At 42.1% G+C, this 22481-nt stretch overlaps 2 protein-coding genes across 2 annotated transcripts; both read right to left on the reverse strand.

Annotated features, from left to right (window-relative positions):
• Positions 1–4876: 4876 nt before the first annotated feature.
• LOC113122920 (olfactory receptor 142-like) lies at positions 4877–5809 on the reverse strand. Its single transcript, XM_026294584.1, has one exon. It carries the CDS (start codon positions 5807–5809, stop codon positions 4877–4879), a length of 933 nt encoding a protein of 310 aa, XP_026150369.1.
• Positions 5810–14629: 8820 nt separating this feature from the next.
• Positions 14630–15577, reverse strand: LOC113122922 (olfactory receptor 6N1-like). The gene has a single exon (XM_026294585.1). It carries the CDS (start codon positions 15575–15577, stop codon positions 14630–14632), a length of 948 nt encoding a protein of 315 aa, XP_026150370.1.
• Positions 15578–22481: the final 6904 nt, after the last annotated feature.

Genomic DNA, 22481 nt, shown 5'->3' on the forward strand with positions numbered 1-22481 from the left:
ACTTTTCTGCATAATCCTGGAGGAGTTTGAAGCTTATTCTAAATGCAGTAAACAACCTGTTTCATAGAAAAAAAATTACCTAAGGCTCCACTTTCTCCTAATACTCCAGTAATGTGTAACATACTAAAGTAAATCCTTTGAAATGTTGCTGTTCAACTAGATGAGCTTGAATTCAGAACACAGATCACAAAAAAATTAAGCAAATTTGGGTTGTGAACAAACTAGGATTAATGGGAACCTGGGCTGCAGAGATTGGTCTTGTATTGACTGGGAATAATTTGGCAAACAGGAAAGAGCAGGGACAGACAGCAGGAGGATGACAGAGCCTGATGTTTGAGAGGAAATCAGGTCCTGACAGGTCATGCGAATTGATTACCAGGGAACTTTTGGGATGTGGGAGTTAGCTGGCAGGATTGGTGTGATGCAGACTGAGAGAGGGAGTTAACCAGGGACTAGCAGATGACTTAGTCTGAAGGAGGCTGAGTCGTATTCAGGAAGGCAGATAGGCTAGTTTGCAGACTGAACAGCTAGGAGGAGACAGGTGGCTTCGTTGGGCCAGGCTGAGACAAGATCGGGTTAACTAGTAGACTGGCCAGTTCAAGACATTAAAGAGAAACCAAGTTGGGTTTGGCAGGTTAAGACCAGTGAGGGGCCCAGGGAACATTACGGTGAGAGGTTTGCAGGAACAATTAAAAGGTTACCTTGCTGGTAGGAAACAATCCTCAAATGTAAACAGGGCCAGCAGCACAGGACTCTGGCACAAGATGATGAGAGACAATGTGGTCCTGGTTTTTATAGTGAAACACAAGCAGAAAACATGGCACAGGTGAACAAGATAATGACTGAAATAAATGTGCCAGAATTAGGGGTAAAAGTAAAGGATATAAAGTTTTTCAAAATAAAAGCCTGAAGTTAGCATGGATCTTGACACCTGTAAAACCATCTGTGGGCTGCATATGGCATTCAGAAGTTTATTTTTTCCAGACGCCCGGCACATGCAAGCAGAGCAGTGCTGTGAACCAACAAAGCTAGGAATTTTTTCATGGTACCGTCCACAATGTCATCCCAGTGGAAATATTAATTATAATTACTAGACCTAAATTTTAAGTTTTCAATATTTTTCCTTTTACAAGAAAAATATTACTAACTACTAATACAACTGATACAACTAACCAAATACCAAATACAACTAACCAGTTAATGACTATTAAATCACACACCCCTTCCCCGCCCTCTGACTCTGCTTCTTTCCCTTCTGTGAGTATGCATGCCACTACCAAGATCGCCCCCAACTGTCCACAGTCCAATATCATGTTGCATGGGTTTCCCATAAGGACTGTTATTTGGGACAGATACACTTGTTATACCACTGTTTTAAAAACAGGTGTTGTCCATCAAAATCTGATCCCTATTTCTGAAATGGCCTCTTGTCAACCCACCACGGTGACACCACCAATTAGATTTGCTCTCTTAATGCTCTCTCAGTGGTCTTTCATTCTTAATGATTGAATTTCATCCCACAAACTAGAATTTTTGTTCATAACTGAAACCTGGTTAACTGTTGGTGATATCTGTCCTCTTGGTTATCTGTGCTCTTCCCATCATAGTTTTCTAAATTCACCTAGAATGTCAGGCTGTGGTGGTGACATAGCCACAATCTTCAATAACTGTTTAAAAAGCAGACTCTTGCCTGTTCTGGTCTTTTCACCTTGTGAGGTGCAACTTTTAATTCTAAATGCAAACATCCACATACTATGTGCGTTAGTGTCTAGGCCCCCAAAATCCTCCAGTAACTTTATCCAGCATAAACCCACCAGTTGCTGCTGCTTCGATCTCTGCTCCCTCAACAGAATTGTGTGAGAAATTCTTAAATTTCTAAGTTTGATGATATAAGAGCCAACATCCCCAAACCTGCTTCTGTTCACCCTGAGATGTACCACCCTCCAACAGTTCACACCAGCATCACTCTCCCAGTTGTCTGAAGTTGTCTCCTGTATGAAGTTAACACACTGTCCATTCGATGTCCTCATCACACCTCTTTAAAGAGGTTTTTACCACAATCAGCCACCTCATCCTAGCCATAATAAACCGTTGAACTGTGGTACTGTCCCATCCCCTCTCAAGCACGCCGTACAGCCTCTCCTAAAGAAGCCCAACCTCGATCCCAATGATGTAAAGAACTACAGGCCCATTTCCAAATTACCATTTAACTCCAGAATTCTGGGGAAAAAATTGTTTTCCAACAATTATCCTCCTTTTTAAATTCTAACAATATTTTTGACAAATTTCAGCCTGGTCTCAGAGTCTTGCACAGCACCAAATCTGCCCTGCTTAAGGTCCTGAATGACATCCTTTTCTGTATTGACTCTGAATCCTGCACCATCTTAGTTGTGCTTGATTTATGTTGACACAACTGACCACAGCATCCTTCTGAACCGCCTTAAGGATAGAGTTGGCCTGCAGGGCCTGGTTCTAGGCTGGTTCTCTTCCTATCTGTCTGATAGAACATTTTCAGTTAAACTGGGAAATTAGTCCTCTTCTTCTGCTACCCTGAGCTGTGGCATCACAAGGATCTATCCTGGGCCCTCTATTATTTCCACTGTATATGCTTCTTCTCAGCTCCACGTACAACATTCAGTACTATTGTTATGCAGACGATACAAAACTCTTCCTTCCCATCTCACCCAAACATAACTGCGCTGTGACAAACCTGGTTTACTGTTTTAAAGAGCTGAAAATTTGCATGCCTTGAAATTTCCTACAACTAAATGTTAATAAAACAGAGGTTATTCTTTTTCGTTCACAAAGGTTAGATGAAGCACTTGGTACATTAGCTACTAACCTGCACCCTGTAGTGAAGAATGTTGGGGTTTGGTTGAACAGCTCACTGAAACAAACAAGTAAACAGTGTGGCAAAATGGAGTTATTATCATCTGAGAAAAATAGAAAGGGTTAAATCGCATACTGTTTTAGACTCGATTACTGCAATTCTCTCAATTCAGTTTTAAGCCAGGCTAACATAGCCAAGCTACAACTTGCTGCGGCACGCCTCTTTACAGGAACCAAAAAAATGAAACATATTACTCCCATTCTTGCAAACTTGCACTGGTTGCCTGTGAAATTTAGAATTGATTTTAAATTTTTACTTTTTGTTTTTAAAGCCCTTCATGGGTTCCAACATCACTGATCTGCTTACACCACCCCACACCGAGGTCACTCAGGTCATCATTGCTTATTACTTTTAATTTACACCTGTTGTTTTGAAGTTCATTTAATTGATCATTTTTGTGTTTTATGTTTTTTGATTGTTTGATCTACCTTGTGTATTTGTACCTGCCTCACCTCTATATTGTCTGGAAAGCAATTTGGGTCAACTTCTGTTGTTTTTAAATGTGCTATATAAATAAAATTAAGTTGACTTGACTTGACTTAAAAAGTGTCTTTTTTATCAGTACTAGGAAACCACTGAATTACTGCCTTACTGCTTTAAACATCCATTTATACATTTATAGACCCATTCAGCTACTGGGAAAGGAAGCGACTGTTGAACTGTGCTTAGCATTTCTGTAGTGTAAATAGAAAGCAGCATAAACTTAGTTTGTAGTATAAACTCTCTGGATGTTCACATCCCATAATCTGTGTGTGAGAATTAGATTTCATTTAATTCCATTGTTAGGGATCATATGACCATAACACTCTCAGTCATTTTATTTATGAAACACACAATCTCTTGAATAAACTTGATTTCTGTTCTTCCTTAACTTTGACATTATATTATTGTTATACAATATGCTGTGGTGCAGCTCTAACAGATCAAGTTTTATACTTTGATGACATCCTTAAGGTACTGTTAGGTGTGGACAAGCCAGCTGATATAATCTCATTTCAATACAATAATTTGGGGTCATTAAAAACTCATGTTTAAAAGTTTTAGTTACCATTTTTCTAATCATGTTGTAGTTACATGTTAATATTTTGCCACAAATCTTATCATAGGCTTATAATTTCCTAACTACAACTATGACAAAGTGGTTTAGTAATTTTAAATCACAGTCATAAAGCTTCTGTTGTACATTATTGTTTTTTCAGCACTACAGCTGAACTAACCTTATGTGAGGTCTACATTACATGACATTGTAAGCATTGTTAACATAAGTATAGGTATTAGTGCAACTTTGAGCTTTTAGCATTTCAATACCAAACAGTTTTGGTCACTGTGGGTTAAGTTACTGTAGGACTTAGTTTCTCCCTTAGCTGAGGTTAATTCATCAATCTACATTGGATACTTTATGTGCCTGCTCATCTATTCTTCCTGGGTTTTGTACTCAAACTAAAAATATTTTGAGATTATATTTGTTTTAATATAAATTTGCCAAGGGCAAAGGTTATGTTTTGTTTCTATATCCTACTTAAAGATTATATTTTAAGACTTCTCCACTTCAGGCATCGCAGTGAGGAAGTAAGGCATTAACACTTTGTGTTGTTTGTGTAATCAACTACTGTAACTGCTGCCTGGCTTTTCTTTGTAAAGGGACACCTTAGAAACAGATTTTGCTGTTCAGTCAGAGCTCAGTATTGTTACAGCTATAGCATAGGTGTCATCATTATCAGAATCAATGTCCTCAACTGTGATCTGAGAGACTTTCAGCTTTTTCAAAAATGTAATACACAATATTGACACACATCTCTATGATCAGTTTATGTATTGGAAAAAACATTAAATTACTGAAAAAGCATAGAATGTATTCATCTTTACTTCAAGCAATATTAAGCTTTTTTATATATGACATAAAATTTCACATTATGTCATTGTACTTGCACATCTTCTATGGGTTTCGTTCACATGAGCAATGCAGACTGTTTCTAAAATAAATCTTCATAGTTTATGTTTGAAGCATAATATCCTATAAATATGTCGTCTAATTTCTGGCAATTTAAGGCCATATACGAGAGGATTCAGAACTGGAGGAATGACAATAAATTCCAGTGACAAAATTACAGCCACAAAGGGATTTAACTCTGTAAGATGTTGCCGGCTCAAAACGGTGTCACTAAATGATGTCATGGCATAAATCACAAATGAAATGACATGTGGGAAACAGCTCTGTAGAACCTTTCCCCTTACCTCTGATGAGTTTTTCCAACAAGCTATGACAATTCTCAGATAAGTGTACAAGATAAAACCGAAGGGAAGTGAAGCTATAATTATGGCCCCCAACATAGCAACAATATTGTTCACAGCAGTGGTAACACATGATAATTTCACAATATTCCAGCTAGCACAGTATACCTTCTCAATTTTGTTACCACACAGAGGAAGCCTGGTCACCATAATAACAGTTACTATAAGGTTACAAGCTGGACAGACCCAAGTTAACAATGCCAATGAATAGACAGTTTTTGAGGTCATCTTTCTGTGATAGTGTAAAGGATGACATACAGCAACATATCTATCATAGGCCATAACGCTGAGAATGGTAACTTCATAGGAAGCATATGTGTAAATAACATAAATCTGAGTGAAACACAATGGACGTGAGATCAGATGAGTATCAGACAGAAGGTCCATGAGGAATCTGGGGAAGAAGCCGCTAGAGCCATACAGAGAATTGAAAGACAGAAATGCAATGAAAATGTACATGGGCCCATGTAGTGTTCTCTCACATGATATTATCAATATAATAAGAAGATTTGCAACCACAATGAAGATGTAGAGCAGGAGGCAAAAGACGAAGGCTGGAAAACGATAATATCCAATGTTTATGAACATTGTGAGGTTAAAGTAAAAAGAGCAAGTTCTGTTTTCCATTTTCTAAGTCAAAGGGTGTCTTTAGAGACAGAGAAAAAAAAGCCTAGACCTGTCGTTATACTGCTAATCTCTTTGCACTGTTTTAAAAAAACAGCCGTCTTAATAAACTGGAAAAAAAAAATTCAAACAAAAACCCATCAATATTTTACACTGAGTGAGATGTATACACAGATAAATCAACTGTGGGCTCTGGGAGATTTTCAAAGAGTTTTATCTAACCTGTCCACCCTGGTAGATGTTACCATATTATTTCACCTCTAGAGAATTTGGAGGCTTTCCCATGGTGCATGACACAGTAACATGCAATATGTGAAAATGCATATAGAATAGTTTAGCTGCTTTTCAACCCATGCTTTTAAAAATGGTTTTCCATTTTTCCTATAATTACACACAGAACAACATCACTCAATGCTTTAGTGTGGAGAATGGTTGTAAACACTGTTAAATATTGAGTTTTACATTGAAAGAAAACTTGCATGACATTCCTCATATCTTTTGTGAGTTTAAAAAAAAATGTGCATAAATATTACTTATACAGTATATATAGTACCGGTTATACAGCATGGTTTTGTGTTCTCTGGCAAAATGTCAAAACTTTTTTGTGCAAGGTCCATTTTACATATGAAAATAAATAATATCACACATATTAAGACCATGGTTCTATATGTACGTATATGTTATGGTTTAGTAATTTGAATTCCTGTGACCGGACTCTTATTTGGTGTATTTCCTGTGTTACCTTAGTCATGAGAAGCTTTATGTTTTATTATCTGTAGTAGTTTCACCTGTGTTTGATTAGTCTTTGTTTGAATCATGTCATTGTAGCCTCTTGACCTCCTAATTTCTTTTGTTCTCGGTCGGACGATTACTGATGTTAATAATGTTGGCAACCATGTTTCAGGAAGGATCGTTGTGTTTCACAGTTTTGTTTCACAAGCCTCCGACGATTACGTGGAGGCACTCAACTCGTGTTCCTGGCTGGAGGAGATTGTCCAGTGCAGTGCAGTGAATTCAGAAAGATCTATGTTAGAGAAGCAGTCTAAATATAACTGAAGTCTTACAGATGATTCAAGAGCTACTGTAGTAGAAGATTCATTTATTGCAGGTATGGGAAGCATCTGATGAATTTTATCTCTAATAGTTGTGATTTTATTTGTAAAGAAACTCATAAAGTCATCACTGCTGAGAGCTAAGGGAACACTGGGCTCAACAGAGCTGTGACTTTTTGTCAGCCTGGCTACCGTGCTGAAAAGAAACCTGGGATTGTTCTTATTTTTCTCTATTAGTGATGAATAGTATGCAGCTCTGGCTTTACGGAGAGCTTTTTTATATGTTAGTAGACTGTTTTTCCAGGCCAGAAAATATTCCTCTAAATTTGTGGAATGCCACCTCCTTTCCAGCCTTCGTGATGCCTGCTTTAAGGCACGAATATGTAAATTATACCATGGGGCTAGTCTTCTCTGATTCACTAACTTCTGTTTCAGAGGGGCCACAGTATCAAGCGTTTCACACAGTGAGGTTACAGCGCTGTCAACTATATGATCAATTTGGTAGGGAGTGGGATTGAGGCAGCTGCCTTCCACTGTGTTGGCACATGGCATAGATGTAAATAAAGATGGAAGCGTTGTCAGATAAACATCAGTTGTAGTGGAATTTTCTTCCAAATGCTGCATGATCCATTATCTTAAATTCAAAAGTTATTAAAGAATGGGGAAAGGATTTGGAGGAAAAACTATGAAGTGTTCAATTTCAATGCCATTGGTCAAATCAAGATCAAGGGTGTGATTGAAGTAGTGGGAGGGTTTGTTAACATTTTGAGTGAAACCAAATGAATCTAATATCGAATTAAATACAATGCTGAGACTATATTTTTCAACATCTACATGAATGCTAAAATCTCGCACAATGATGACTTTGTCTGAACTAAGCACTAAATCAGACAGGAAGTCTGGAAATTCAGTTAAAAACTCTGAGTAAGGGACAGTTGGACGGTACACAATGCCAAGTAGAACTGGTTTTTGTGTTTTCCAGTTTGGATGTGAGAGACTAAGAGTGAGGCACTCAAATGAAAGTTTAATAAGTTCGAGAGGAAGTTTGCAGCACCTCCTCCACCTCGACCTGTGCTTCGAGGAACATGACAATTTTTATGACTGAGGGGGGTTGATTCATTTAGACTGACGTATTCATCCTGCTGTAGCCAGGTTTCAGTAAGACAGAGTAAGTCAATTTGGTGATCAGTTATCAAGTCATTTACTAACAGAGATTTAGATGAAAGAGACCTAATATTTAATAATCCACATCTGACTGTTTTGTTTTTCTGTTTGATAAGAGGAGTGGTCTTAATTTTTATTAGATCTTGATACATAACTTCTCTTGTGTTTACTTCTGATTTATTTGATTTATATCACTTTGCAGGAAGATGGTATGGGAGGTGTTGAGAGAGGCCGCTGAACTCAATGAGCGTACTACTCTTACAGTATGTGCGCATATGGACTGCGTTCACTCCAAGCTGAGCAGTGCTCACATTATTATGAGAAAATGTCATTTTAACAAGAAAATAAAGTAGGCCTATTTTGTAAAATTGAGAAAACTTTTTTAATAAGAACACATCTCATAAAATGAGAAAAGTATCTTGTTATAACAAGATATTTGGAAATTGTTTACGCCAAGTCGATCGTTGCCTAAACGATTATGGTATTGCCAGTGTACATGTGTGCTGATATCCATGATCCCACCCTTTAGGAAGTAGTTAGCTATCCATCTGACTAACTGCAGCTGTCTATATTTCACTCATCTTTACAATGCCAGTATGCTTGGTTTGGAAGGATGACATTAAGTACCTTACTGTAATTTGATAAGCAAGGAAAGCTACCTACTCCTGTATGGAAATGTGGGTAGTCCAATTGTTGTATCTCTTTAAAAGCTAGCACCTTAGGTGATCAAGCTTAATGTCTCATTGTAGGCTCAAATTCAACATGAGCAAGAGGAAGAACTGCTACATACTGTACATGCTGTAAACTTGTGGACTGTGTTAATAACAGTTGGTTAAGTAAATCTTCAGTTCACTGTGGCATGTATCTGCTTTGTCCTGTACAGGTGATGTGTACACCCTGAAGAAAAAGACTGACCCACCCGATTATCACTGTATAATTCACACGCTAGCTAAAGGGAACTTAAAAGTCAGTAAATCTAGCAAGACAGTTGCTAAGTTGCAACACTGGAACTCTATATATTTGTATGAAGCATAGATAACCCACATTCTTGGTAAGAACAGCAGTGCAGTCTTTTTACAGAGTGGTAAAACTAATAAAACAACCTCATGCACCTCTGAAACATAACAAGTGTACACTTAAATTATGTCAATTCCATAATGCAGCTACATTGTACCTTTATTCTTGAGGAGGATGGAAAAATGAATAATAGGGCAAACACTGCATATGACACAAAATAAATTAAAGAATGTCAACAGTTAATTTGTGTAATACAAATAAGCCAAGAGGTTTTCAATTATTTGTTGCAAATAACTTGATTTTGCTGCTTGCACTCAATAACAAGCTACACTAATGGCCATAGCAACCGAAAATCAGCAAGTATATTTCAAAAAATGTATTAAAGTAAAATAAAACATTACTGTGTGATGGTTTATTGTTTCAGAGGGTAACTAAGGATAAAGACAAACTGGCTAAAGGGGTTGTTTGTGTGCATTAGTGCCCAGATTAGCTCTCCAGAGAAGTGGTGATTTATTAATTGCTCTCAGAGGAGAGCACAACTAATGACCTATTGACCATTTGTATCATAATTGCCTTGCACTCCTTAAAAATAACTACAGTATTACCTCTGAGGTACTCATTATGGAAGTGATGCTCTTTGACAACTTTTGGTGTCAACAGGTAAAATCAGTGTTATCTAAGATAAGATACTTTATTAATCCCCAAAGGGACATTGAAGTGTTCCAAATGAGAACTCAAATGAAAAAAAAATGACAGTGTTAGTCTGTAAAATATGACATTGGATCATTTAGACATGTCTTTTTATGTAATTATACATGTCAAAGCTTTTGTTCGATAGCCCACCACCTATATTCTCTGAGCTCTGTTGTTTTCCAGTAGCCACACTAGGGAGGCTACTGTAATTATACCCAATACAGCAGCTTTCATCAGCTCAGGGCTTGGGAGAATGTGGCTATACAGGTCAGTCTGGAGACAGGGGATTACTTCACTTGTATTTCATTATTTTAAATTGCTGTCCATCCCTCAGAGGCATCACACACACACACACACACACAGGAACCCTAATCACTTGTGGTGGTTAAACAAACGTCTCACTAGTCTGATGTGTCTGTGTTTGGGTTCTTTGTGTTTTATATCCAGTTTGTGACAGTAGTTACACCAACTTATGCAATGTAACTATAATAATAGTAATAATATAATAATATAATATAATATAAGTATAATAATCACAATGTAACTAACTTTGAGCAATTGGTTGCCGTTCTGGCAGTAGTAGCGTCCATGTGTTCTAGGTCTAGGCTTTTGAATCCTGAATTCCATTCATCCATTTTCTATACACACTTATTCCTTAACCAGGGTCACGGGGATCTTCTGGAACCTATCCCAGCTCTCTTTCAGGTGGAAGGCAGGGGTACACCATGGACAGGTCACCAGTCCATCACAGGGCCACATAAAGACACACAAAGACCAACCAACCTCACACTCATTCCTATGGGCAATTTTAGAGTCACCAATCAACCAATACATGTTTTTTGGACTGTGAAAGGAAACCGGAGCAACCCACACAAGCACAGGGAGATCATGAAAACTCCACACAGAAAGGCCGGGTTGCGAACCCACGACCTTCTTGCTATGTGGCATATGTTTGCGTAAACTTTCTGCTGCTCTCTTTGGATTTTAAAGTTCATTTCACCAGCTGCATATAAGAACATAAAAGGAAGAGGACATATTCTAAATTAGACCTGGGCATTGTATGGCCCCCGGACCACATATGGCCCTCTGGCTATCCCTGACTGGCTCGTCACTGGTAAATTAGATGTCAAACACAAATAGGTGTAGGTGCACGCAATATAAATGCACTGCTTTTATTTTGAAGGCAACTGCTCTATATATATGTTTTTTTTTTATTTACGTACACCCGTGTGACCACATGTACCTTCATTCAAAAGTGTTAGCCTGTAAATATGTCAGCTAATGTTAAAAAAAGAAAGATTGATACAAGAGAGTTTTTAACAAGACGTGGATTTCTAAGTATTTATTTGCTGAAGTTAAGGGTAAGGCTGTGTGTTTAGTTTGTGGAGAACACATAGCTGTGTTTAAGGATTACAATTTGAATGACCATTACGAGACTAAGCATGCTGAGAAATACAAGAACTTCACCAATGAAGAGCAGGCATGGACATCTGAAGCTTTGCCAGCTAAGCCGCAAAAGAAATAAGGACTTTGTACAAAGTTTCACACATCTAGGGACACAGCAGTCAAGACCAGCTTTGAGATATCCCACAATCTGGTGGACTCTGCAGTGCTAATATGCCCTGAGAAAAACATCATCAGCCAGTTTGCCAGAGTCCCCAACCTGCCTGCCAGACTCACTCCCTCAGCCTGAGCTCTCTCTCCCTCAGCCTGAGTTCCTTGTCCCGCAGCGTTGCACCGGCCAGTGCTGCCTTCTTGCTGGAGCCTCCAGATCTGCTGCAGCCAGAGGATCCAAAGCCGCAGCCAGAGCCTCAGCCAGAGCCGCAGCCAGACAAAGTCTCAAGTCCTGCAGCCAGAGTCTCCAGAGCTGCTGCCAGAGTCTCCAGAGCTGCAGCCAGTCTCCAGAGCCGCAGCAGCCCGAGCCTCCACAGCCATAGCAGCCAGAGCCTTCTGTCCTGCTGCCTCACAATGGCATCACTGCCGTCCGAAAAAGCAGACTCCAGAACCTCAGTGTGCTGACGAAGCCACCCCCACTGAGGTTCCTCCCATTCAGCCACATGGACCTCATTGTGTCAACAATAGTGTCCCTACTGAGGCCCCAGCGCTGCTTCCTTAACCTCAGTGCGCCGATGTCAGCGTCCCCACTGAGGCCCCAGTCCTGCTTCCAGAGCCTCAGTGCTGGCCATTCACCTCAAACTCTGGCCAGCCTTTCATCTGATTTGCTGGCTAGCCCCTCATCTCAGTCTCTGGCCAACCATTTGCATCAGTCCCTGGCCAGCCATTCCCCTGACTTTCCGGCAACCCACTAACCTGAGCTCATGGCTAGCCCCTCACATGTCTCCAGCAAGCCATTCGCCTCAGGTTCTAGCTAGCCCTTCACCTCAGTCGCTGGGTAGCCACTCACCCAAGCGTCTGGTCAGCCCTTCATCTCAGTCTCCAGCCAGCCATTCCCCTGAGTTTCCGGCAACCCACTCACCTGAGCTCATGGCTAGCCCCTTACCTGTCTCCAGCAAGCCATTCGCCTCAGGTTCTAGCTAGCCCTTCACCTCAGTCGCTGGGTAGCCACTCATCCAAGCCTCTGGTCAGCCCTTCATCTCAGTCTCCAGCCAGCCATTCCCTTGAGTTTCTGGCCTGCCCTTTGTCTCAGTCCTCGGCCAGCCTTTCACCTGAGTTTCCAGTAAGCTCCTTGCCTCAGCTTCTGGCCAGCCCTTCGCTTCAGTCTCCGGCCAGCCATTCCCTGAGTTTCTGGCCTGCCCCTTATTTCGGTCTCCAGCTAGGCCTTTAACTGAGTCTCCAGCAAGGCCTTTGCCTCAGCTTCTGTCCAGCCCTTCACCTCAGTCTCAGGCTAGCCCTTTACCTGAGTCTCCGGCTAGCCCTTTACCTGAGTCTCCGGCCAGTCTGCCAGAGCCAGTCCCTCAGTCTGAGCCACCAGTCGCTCAGCCTGAGCCACCAATCCATCAGTCTGTCACTTTGGCCTCAGTCTGAGCTCCAGCCCAAGTCTCCACTCCCGCAGTCTCGACGCCGGCGATGTCTCCATTGCAAGAGACCAACCCTAGCTCCCACTGTGCAGCCCAAGTCCAGCGCTGCCCCACTGGAGCCAGGAGCCAAGCGCCGCCCTCCAGCTAGGGTCCAGCGCCACCTCCCAGCAGGGGTACAGCGCCACTGCCACTCTCCAGTCTCCAGCCAGAGCCTGGTGCTCTCCCACCATTGTCCCCGGTCTGGTGAGCCAGAACCTTCCTCACCTGGACCTTTATTTTGATTTCAAATTTTTCTGGCTTTTGCTGTTGATGTGACTGCACTAATGAATGACCTAAATACCAAGCTGCAAGTCAAGGGCCTCTGAAAATGACTCATTAAATGCACAGCCTAATGATGGTTTTTATGAGAAAGTTGAAGTTTCTTTCCAGCCAATTGGAGGACAACATTCTTACTCTCATGCCGACACTAAAAGAAGTCACACTATCAGCTGATCACCTCCGCAGGTACTGATCCATGTTAGGGGCACTACATGGTGAGTTTTCAAGATGATTCGAAGACTTCAAAACAGTTGAGAGTGAAATGTACAAACTTTCCACACATAAGGAGCTTGCTCAGAGGGTGTTGGTTCTCTTTGGATCTACCTACATGTGTGAACAAACATTCTCAGTGATGAAATTGAACAAATCCAAATAAAGATCCTCTCAGTGATCACTTGTGTGCTGTCCTTTGCATATCCACTTCAGATATTCAACCTGACTTCAGTGCACTTGCTCAAGCCCAAAACAGGCTAGATTTCTCTCACTGAACAAGAAGAAAAAAATGATGTAGAACAATAAAAAAAACAACACTAAAAGCATTTATTGCTTTTTATATATAGTTAATGTGATGGTGGTTTTTGAAATACTGCAAACAACTGTTTTGTGAATGTTCATTAAACAGTTAATTCTGAATATTCCCCACAAGGGATGAATAAAGTATCTATTTATTTATCTATAGTGATATAATTGTGTTTTCATTGTATCATTATAATGTTTCATTTGCTGTTTTTTATAAAGAGATATACATTGAGCAGAACTGAGATAAGTATATTGGTCCGGCCTTTTACAACTATCCCAGTTTCTTATGTGGCTGCTTGGGAAAATTAATTGCCCACCCCTGTTCTCGATAGAAGGAAATCACAGTCAATCCAACTAGGTTTATTGCATTTCTTCAACTACAAGCAAGTTAAACAATTGACCAGTTCTCACAGTAGGCTTTCTGAATATGTGAGCCACAGTTTCAGTGTGGATGTTATGACCAAAGTCCCACTGGAAAAAAGGTACCTAAACTAACACTGCAGTCCTAATCAGAGACATAACAGAGTGATACTCCAGTGGTCGATATATGGCCACATACACTACTCACAAAAGGTTAGGGATATTTGACTTTTTAAGAATTTCAGAATGCACCAAAAATGCACTATAACCTTTACAGCTGAACTTAATTTGACCTTCTCTAAACTTTTGAATGCACATGTCCAACTGTTCAATGTTTCAGTACTTATTGCATAACATGGTGTTCTCTAACAAGGTGATTAACCACAAAAATCCCAACAAGTGTCTGTTCCATGACCATAATATCACTGTAGTATGAACTTTTTACATTTTCCATAAATTTCACCTGAAATTCGAATATCCCTAACTTTTTGTGAGTAGTGTATCTGTCATAAGACATTAGAGCTAAAACAGAAAAGCCAACCATTGCATAGGAATATATAACATAGATTTGCAAAAGACATGATATTACCTGAATATCAGACAGAAGATCTGAAATAATGTCAGGGTAAAAATCTGAAGTCCCATAGAGTTTATTGTGCATAAGTTACACAAGTGTACAAGATCATTGTAAGTAAGTTTTGGTTTTCATGTGTTTGCATATATCAAACATTCATTCTTAATATTGACCACTGACCTGCCTTCATACAGAAATATATAATTCTACCTCTAATTTTAGTGAGGACCAGCCCATAAATAACAGGGTTCAGTATAGGTGGGATTAACAGAAACTGTATGGCCATGAAATTCTTTACACTCTGTGGCACAGATGCTGATCCATACCTTGAATACATGAGATCAAAAAGCAAAGCAGCACTGACATTAAACAAACTTAATAAATGTGGCACACATGTCTGTGTAAACTTTCTCCTGCTCTCTCTGGATTTTACAGCTGATTTTACCAGCTGCACATATGAACCTAAAATGAAGAGGACATGGCAACAATAGAAGGAAATAAGAATCAATCCAACTATGTTGTTTGCTGTTGTTGAACTACAAGCAAGTTTAACAATTGACCAGTTGTCACAGTAGAGTTTCTGAATGTGTGAGCCACATAATTTCAGTGTAAATGTCAAAGTTATACTCATAATCCCACAGCCTAAAGGTATAAACCAGGACAAAATGACTAACACTGCAGTCCTTCTCAGAGGCATAACAGAGTGATACTCCAGTGGTCGACATATGGCCACATATCTGTCATATGCCATTAATGTTAAAACAGAGTGGTCAACCATTGCATAGGAATATATAACATAGATTTGCAAAAGACATCCTGCATATGATATTACCTGAATATCAGACAGAAGATCTGAAGTGAATTTAGGGTAAAAACCTGCAGTCCCATAAAGTTCATTAATGCACAAGTTACACAAACAAATGTACATTGGTTCATGTAAGTTTTCATCCAGGATTATGGTTAAAATGATGGACACATTTACTACTAAAATGACACAATAGCTTAATAAAGTGAGAGAGAAAAGTGTGACTCTGTAGTTGACTGTTTCACTGAAGGCAGACAGAGAAAATACAATTATACTAGATGTATTGCTCATTTTGTAATAATGCTCCAAAACTAGTGTCTAACTGATAAATACTGTTGAGTGAAAAGGATGCAATGTTTTGAGAAGGTTAAAATGCTCCCTGTTTGTCAGTGTATGTCCAGTTGTCTTAGTGTTACATGCAGCTGAGGTGTGAGGTTAAATGTTAGAGAAGACACTCCCTCCTTAAATGCAGGTGTGTGACTAAGTTATAGTCCTGGCATCATGTCCTGCCTACCGAATTTTCTACTAACGTCTGTAACTCAATCCAGTGTCCTATGGAAACCATGTGTCTTGTGCCTTTCTAAAAAAAATGTTTACCTTTGGTTCATTTTATTATATTGATCATTATATTACGACAACAGCAGTTATAAGCCGAAATCATTGTGATTTCAAAGTGTTTATTTTAAAATTAATTTGTCAGCATACAGAAAAACTACGTCCCATTTCATTCACTTTATTCATATTATAATATTCACTTACACTGTTTCATAATATGATGCATTTCATTTTCACATGTTCCAAAACTGGAATGGTGGAATCCTTGTGAATCCTTGTGAATAAACAACTCAAAAAAAACAAAAAAACACAGGCCACACCGACCTCCATTCCATAGCCAACAGTGCCCTGATTGTGAGGTACTGGTGTAGGGACCAGAGGTCTCTTTTACAAAACTGTAGAAACCTTACTAAAAGCATAGTCCACCCAAAAGCCAAAAACGTTGTATACCAGGAAATATTTAGAATTATAAAACTGCACCAAGAGTGCTTAACCAGAGACATCGCCAAATGATACAAGCTATACTAGCACAGCAGAACAAACATAAAATGGAGTGGTGGTTGTCGTCAGTGGGAAGTTGTACAACAATGTCACTGAGATTAGCCACATCTCATATCACCTCATGTTGATCACAATTCACAATGGATCACTGGTATTGAGGGTGGCCTCCTGCTATGTTCAGTGATCACCTTTGATCAGTCAACATGGATGATCATCTTCGGGTCAGCAGCAACCTCAGTGGTCATGTTCAGACTGTGAGAGACAGCTACAAACAAGTTCACAGTGGACAAGGCTATGGAATTCGGTACGACCAAGCCAGGGTCGCAAACAGGGCTGGGTCTGGACCGAGAGGGTTCAAGCTGTCACAATGGCAACGAAGGTGGTGTTCAAGACCTGGCCTGCTTCATGGATGGTCAATAACTGGCAAGAGTACTGGTGACTGAAGTTGATGGCAGTGTGTACTGCAAAATCCCAGCACTGGGCCAATCTCTAATCACAGCTTGAAACACCCGAAGGGGTGGGCTGAATCAACAAACCCACAGATTCCTGTCACTACTTGATCCAGGACATTGGTCAAGTAATAACATCAAAGATGCCAGGATCCATGTCCTGGCTTCCTGTTTGGGACTTTTATTTAATGGTTATTTACTGTATCTGTTTTAGTTCTATGTAACGTTATGTACACATTATCCTTGATAAGTTCCACCTCTGTTTGTTCCGATGTTAGGCCCCGAGGCTTGTTTCCTGTTTGTCTTTTATTTTGGTCAGTTTCCTGTGTTCCGGTTCTGTTTGTATTAGTTCTAGGTAGCTTTGTGTTCATTAGGTTAGATTACGTTCACCTGTGTCCTGAGTTCTGTATATATGTCCCCGGCTGTTCCTTTGTTCCCCGCCGGAGCATTACTAATGTTTGTCGACGTAAGTGTGAAGAGCGTTTCTGTTTCCCTGTCCTGCCTGCCTGTCTGCTTGCCCGTCAAGATTCCATATGTTTTGTGCCTGAGCTTGGAAGATCCAGGAAAATAAAGCCTGTTGTGTCCTGCATTTGGGTCCTCACCACTCTTTCCTTCATCACACCGACACCACCAGATAGCATAACATCCGAGTCCCTTGGTTTCCCCTCCCATGACTCTCTCTCCTTGTATGTGTGTGCGCAATCTTGTTAGGCAACAAGGTGATGAGCCATACCTGATGGCCATCTAATCATCCAGAAAGGCCCTATATAAGACAGTGCTCTTCACCAGCGGGATCATACTTTAACCTTTGTTGATCTCAGTCATCTCGCCATTCTCCCTGTGTTCTCCAGACGTTCCTGTACTCAAATTGTATGTGCCTGTTCACCGGAGTGTTCTGTAATTAAGTATCCAGCATCAGTAACTCTTCTTATTCAAGGAAGAAGGAATTCCCACACCCAGAGAATACAAGCAGCACCCCCACACATGGAACAGCATGACCAATCAGCCCATCCGAAGTCAAAATCAACATTCAAAAAACGAAGAATGAAAAGGCCCCCTGGACCTGATGACATACCTGACGAGGCACGGAAGCTACTTGGATGCTGAGGCACTGCTCGGCTGTTCAACAAGGTAATTGACAACGGTGCCACTCTTTCAGTGTGGGCTGACAGTGTTATGGTCTTGTTCTGGAAAGGCAAAGGTGACATTGCTGAATGTAAAACCTACCACCCAATTTGCCACACAGTGAAGATATTCAAGTGTGTAATCGATCCATGCTGTCAGGTTGGTGCTGGAGAGAAACCGAGAGAAAAGGCATTCCTTCCACATCCACAGTGTCCTTGAAGAGTACATATGGTGGATCCAGCTCCTCTATACAAACACTACCAGCATCACCTGATACCCCATCAGTCTGTCCTAACCGCTCCCAATTACCATCTGCATACGCCGGGGAAGCGCCCTCTTTCTGCTTCTGTTCATCCTCTGCATGGACATGGCTATGGCAAATACCTGTGTTCCTCACCCTTGGTCACTTCTTTTCGCTGTTGACATCTTCCAAGCTGACAAAACTTGTTGTGGGCTTAAGTGTCAAGTGCAAAATTGGAACGAGCAGCTAGACATGAACGAATGTTGCCTCAACATCAAGAAGACTGAGAGTGCTGGCCCCAGACCAATGAGACAAACAGAGTTAGCAGGCAGCCACTGAACAAGCTCCCTGATTCAAACATCTTAGCTCGCTCATCCTGAGTGACAGCAACTCCCTCCCCGAAACTTATGTCATAATGCAGCATGGCTTAAATGGCGATAGTTCATGGGCATCCTCTGTGACTGCCGAATGCCCATACCATACCAAGGACAAGATCTTAACTGTTGTAACTCAAAACTGTTGTACACCCAGTCATGCTGTACCATTCCAAATGCTAGCCCGCTACCACATGGTATGAGCAGGTCCTCCATGTCATGGATGACCATGTATCTGAAGCAGTGATGAGACAGTGGAAAAGCCGCCCTACTATCTATTACTACATGGATGACAACCATTCGGACAGCCAAAGAAGTTGTGGTTCGATTGCCCAGCAAAGGACAATGTCACCTTTGACGATGGCCTAGACTGAGCCAAGGTGCTAAAGACGTGCAAACAAGCAGACCTCACCCCAACAGAGGACACACAGGGAAAAAAAAAATAGTAGTGTCAGTGGCCACATTTTGCTACTGCTGTTATTGTGTCAGTGGGACAGAGCGGACACTGGCAAAACTTAAGAACTTAAAAAATCTTAGAAAAGTGGTCTGTCATAAAAGTATAGATTTCAATGCTTTCATCCTCATTTTGAAGTCCCTTTTTTTCCCTCAGACTGAGTTGTCTTCTCACTCAGCCTGAGCTCACACTCACTCAACCTGGGCTTTCACTCACTCAGCCCGAGTCTTCACCCTTTCAGTCTGAGTCCCATCTCCCTCCTCTGCCTGAGCTGTCCCTTCTTCTCCCTCCTCAGCTTGAGCTGTTTCATCTCTGTCCTCAGCCTAAGTCCCTTCTTCTTTCCTCTCATCCCCAGCCGGGCTCCCCTCTCACTCTCTCCCTTTCACAGCCTGGGTCTTCTGTTTTGCAGCGTTGCCACCGATGGCATCGTCGTCAGAGAGGTGTAGCCACATCTCAGGTCCGGAGACCCGAGCCCAGTGTCTTCTCTATGACGGAGTCCAGCGCTGCCTTCTCGCCGCCGGAGCCTCCAGCACCTCAGCAGGTCAAGTGCCCAGCATTGCAGCATCCAAAACATCGGTGTGTCAACGTGGCCATCCCCGCTGAGGTTCCACTCCAGCATCTAGAACCTCAGTGCGCTGACCATAGCGTCCTGATTCCAGAACCTCAGTGTGCTGACGACAGCATCCCCGCTGAGTTTCCAGTACTGCTTCCTGAGCATCAGTGCGCTAACGACAGCGTCCCCGCTGAGGTCCCAGTCCTGATTCCTGAGCCCCAGTCTCCAGGGCCCCTACTTCCAGACCCTCCAGCAGGCCTGGCACCTCACTTTCCAGCTGTTCTCTCACCTGAGTTACCAGCAGGCTTCTCCCCTGAGTTCCCAACTAGCCCTTCGCCTCAGTTTCCGGCCAGCTCCTCACCTCAGTCTCCGACATGCCTCTCCCGAGTCTCCAGCCAGCTCTTCACCTCAGTCTCCAGCCAGCTCTTCACCTCAGTCTCCAGCCAGCTCTTCACCTCAGTCTCAGACCACCTCTTCACCTGAGACTACGGCCAGCCTTTCTCCAGAGTTCCCGTCTGGCCCTTTGCCTCAGTCTCCGGCCAGTTTTTCACCTCAGCCATCAGCAGGTCTCCTACCTGAGTTTCCAGCTGGCCACTCACCTGAGCCTCCTGCCAGTTTTTTTGCCTCAGTCTAGGGACAGCCTACAGCCAGAGTCCCCCCTCACTGCCCAGCAAGAGTCCCTCCTCAGGGGCTGTCCTTCCGAACAGCCCTGGATCTTCGCCTGCCCGGGAGGTTGTCCTCCCGAACGGCCACGGACCGTCTCTCGCCTCAGGGAACGTCCTCCCGAACAGCCTCAGACCTCCTCTATCCTCAGGGGCCATCCTCCCAAATGACCCCTCAACCTTCTCTCACCTCAGGGGCTGTCCTCCCGAATGGCCACGGACATCCTCTCGCCTCAGGGGCTGTCCTCCTGAACAGCCTCGGACCTCCGCTCGTCATCCTCTCGAATGGCTCCGGATCTTCGTCTGCCCACCCTGACATGACTCCTATGTTAGGACTTCCTGCCGGGGACCTTTACTTTGTTAGAACTGTTTTTCCCTGCACTGGCCCCTGGCAGCTTCATGTTCTCATTAACCCTAACCATTTTCACCTGAGTTTAATTATCTTTAGTTCCATCCCTGTATATGTACCTGGCTTCCCTTTGTTTGTGTGGAAGCATTGACTTTATGCATCAGGCGTTGGAACATGGTAAGAGCGTTGCACATGCCAAAGCTATCACAGTATATTGCAAGAAATTGTCTGGGGTTACAAATGCCGAAATCTCAGATGCACAAGGTGTCAAAGGTACTTGCCAGTAACCCTTCAATAAGTCTAACTTAGTAACATATTCAGCTCCTTCAACCCGGTCAATGCAGTCTTCCACACGACGCAAAGGAAATTAATCAGGCTTGGTAGCACTATTGACATTTCTGAAATCAGTACAAAAGTATGGCGTCCCATCAGACTTTGACACCAACAAACAGGGGGAGCTCCAGGGGTTTGAGCTAGAAAACAGTAAAAATGCTTTTCCAAATACTCTACCTCTTTCTTCATCTAGGGGGATTCACATAGTATGCATGCTGCCTAATAGGAGTGCAATTACCAACATCAATGTCATGTTTAAGAACATTGGTTTGGCTTGGTACATCAGAGAAAAGTGCCACATGGCCTTGTATCAATGCAATGATGTGATTTCTTTGACTCAAAGAGATGATCTAAAATGGCCTCCTTCTTGCACAAAACCTGGGAATTTTTCAACTGAGCACAAAGGACAGGAGCCTCTTGCATCTCTAGCTCACTCTCATCCAGAGTGTAAGGTGGAAACACTGCAGCTAAGCACCTGGCACAATCTCAGAAGAATGAGCTTTTGATTTAGATCAGAGAATATGTGACTTAAGCATATGTACATGACATACACAAGTTTTCCACCTTCTATCTGGAGTGCTGATTACATAGTCTGTTTCACTAAGTTTCTTGTCAACAAAACATGGCCCCGCAAATCTAGCCTGCAATACAGAACCAGGGATAGGAAGAAGGGCAAGCACAGAGTCTCCAGCTTGATAAACTTCGTTTGACAGAATCACGATCAAAATGAGCTTTCATTTTAAACTGAGAAGCTGCAAAACAGCATTCAGTGTTTAGGTCTGGGGACCTACTATTCTACAAGGAGGCATGTTCAGGCCTAAGAAGAGGCATCAGAGAGACCAAACACAGGTATAAGCAAGACATTGAGGAACATTTTGTTAACCACAATTCCAGGAGAATGTGGCAAGGAATAAAGACCCTTATTGGCTACAAGAACAGACATACACCCCATAGAAAGTACTCTGACATTTCTTTTCTTGCTTTGACCAAAGGAACAGTGACATCAGCAGTCATCCTTCACTGCCAGGAAAGGATGGCATCATCAGCTCTCATCCTGAACACTCGTACGCCACAGGGGTGTATCCACAGCCCCCTCCTCTACTCTCTCTTCACATACGACTGCTCCCGTATCCATTCCACTAACACCATTGTCAAATTTGCTGATGACACCACCATAGTGGAACTGATTACAGATAATAATGAAACAGCCTACAAGGAGGAGGTTCAGCATCTGACAAAATGGTGTTCCCTCAATAATCTGGACTTAAACATCTCCAAAACCAAGGAACTTATAATTGACTTCAGAAGATCAAGGCGTACTGAGCACTGTGCATACAGGGTAAGGACGTCGATGTCATGAGGCGGCAGTACCGGTCCTCCTAATTACCTTGTCTCCTTTCTACCTCAGTGTGTGTTGTCTGCAGGTGTGCCACAAGAGACAGTTGCTGCTGATGAGCATCACCTGGTCCCAATTACTCACCATCGTCAATAAAGGCTCCGGTTCACCTCTCCAGCGTCGCCAGTTCTTCCCGTTATCTACACGCGGTAGCCTCTGGCCAGCTTCACTCAGTGAAAGGATCAGCTCAGCCAAATACTTAC

This window comes from Mastacembelus armatus, chromosome 21 (genome assembly GCF_900324485.2).
Source record: "Mastacembelus armatus chromosome 21, fMasArm1.2, whole genome shotgun sequence".
Taxonomy (NCBI): Eukaryota; Metazoa; Chordata; class Actinopteri; order Synbranchiformes; family Mastacembelidae; genus Mastacembelus; species Mastacembelus armatus.

Excerpts from the sequence above, each read along its gene's own strand:
- LOC113122922 (XM_026294585.1), bottom strand. The coding sequence starts at position 15,577 with ATGAGCAATACATCTAGTATAATTGTATTTTCTCTGTCTGCCTTCAGT.
- LOC113122920 (XM_026294584.1), bottom strand. The coding sequence starts at position 5,809 with ATGGAAAACAGAACTTGCTCTTTTTACTTTAACCTCACAATGTTCATA.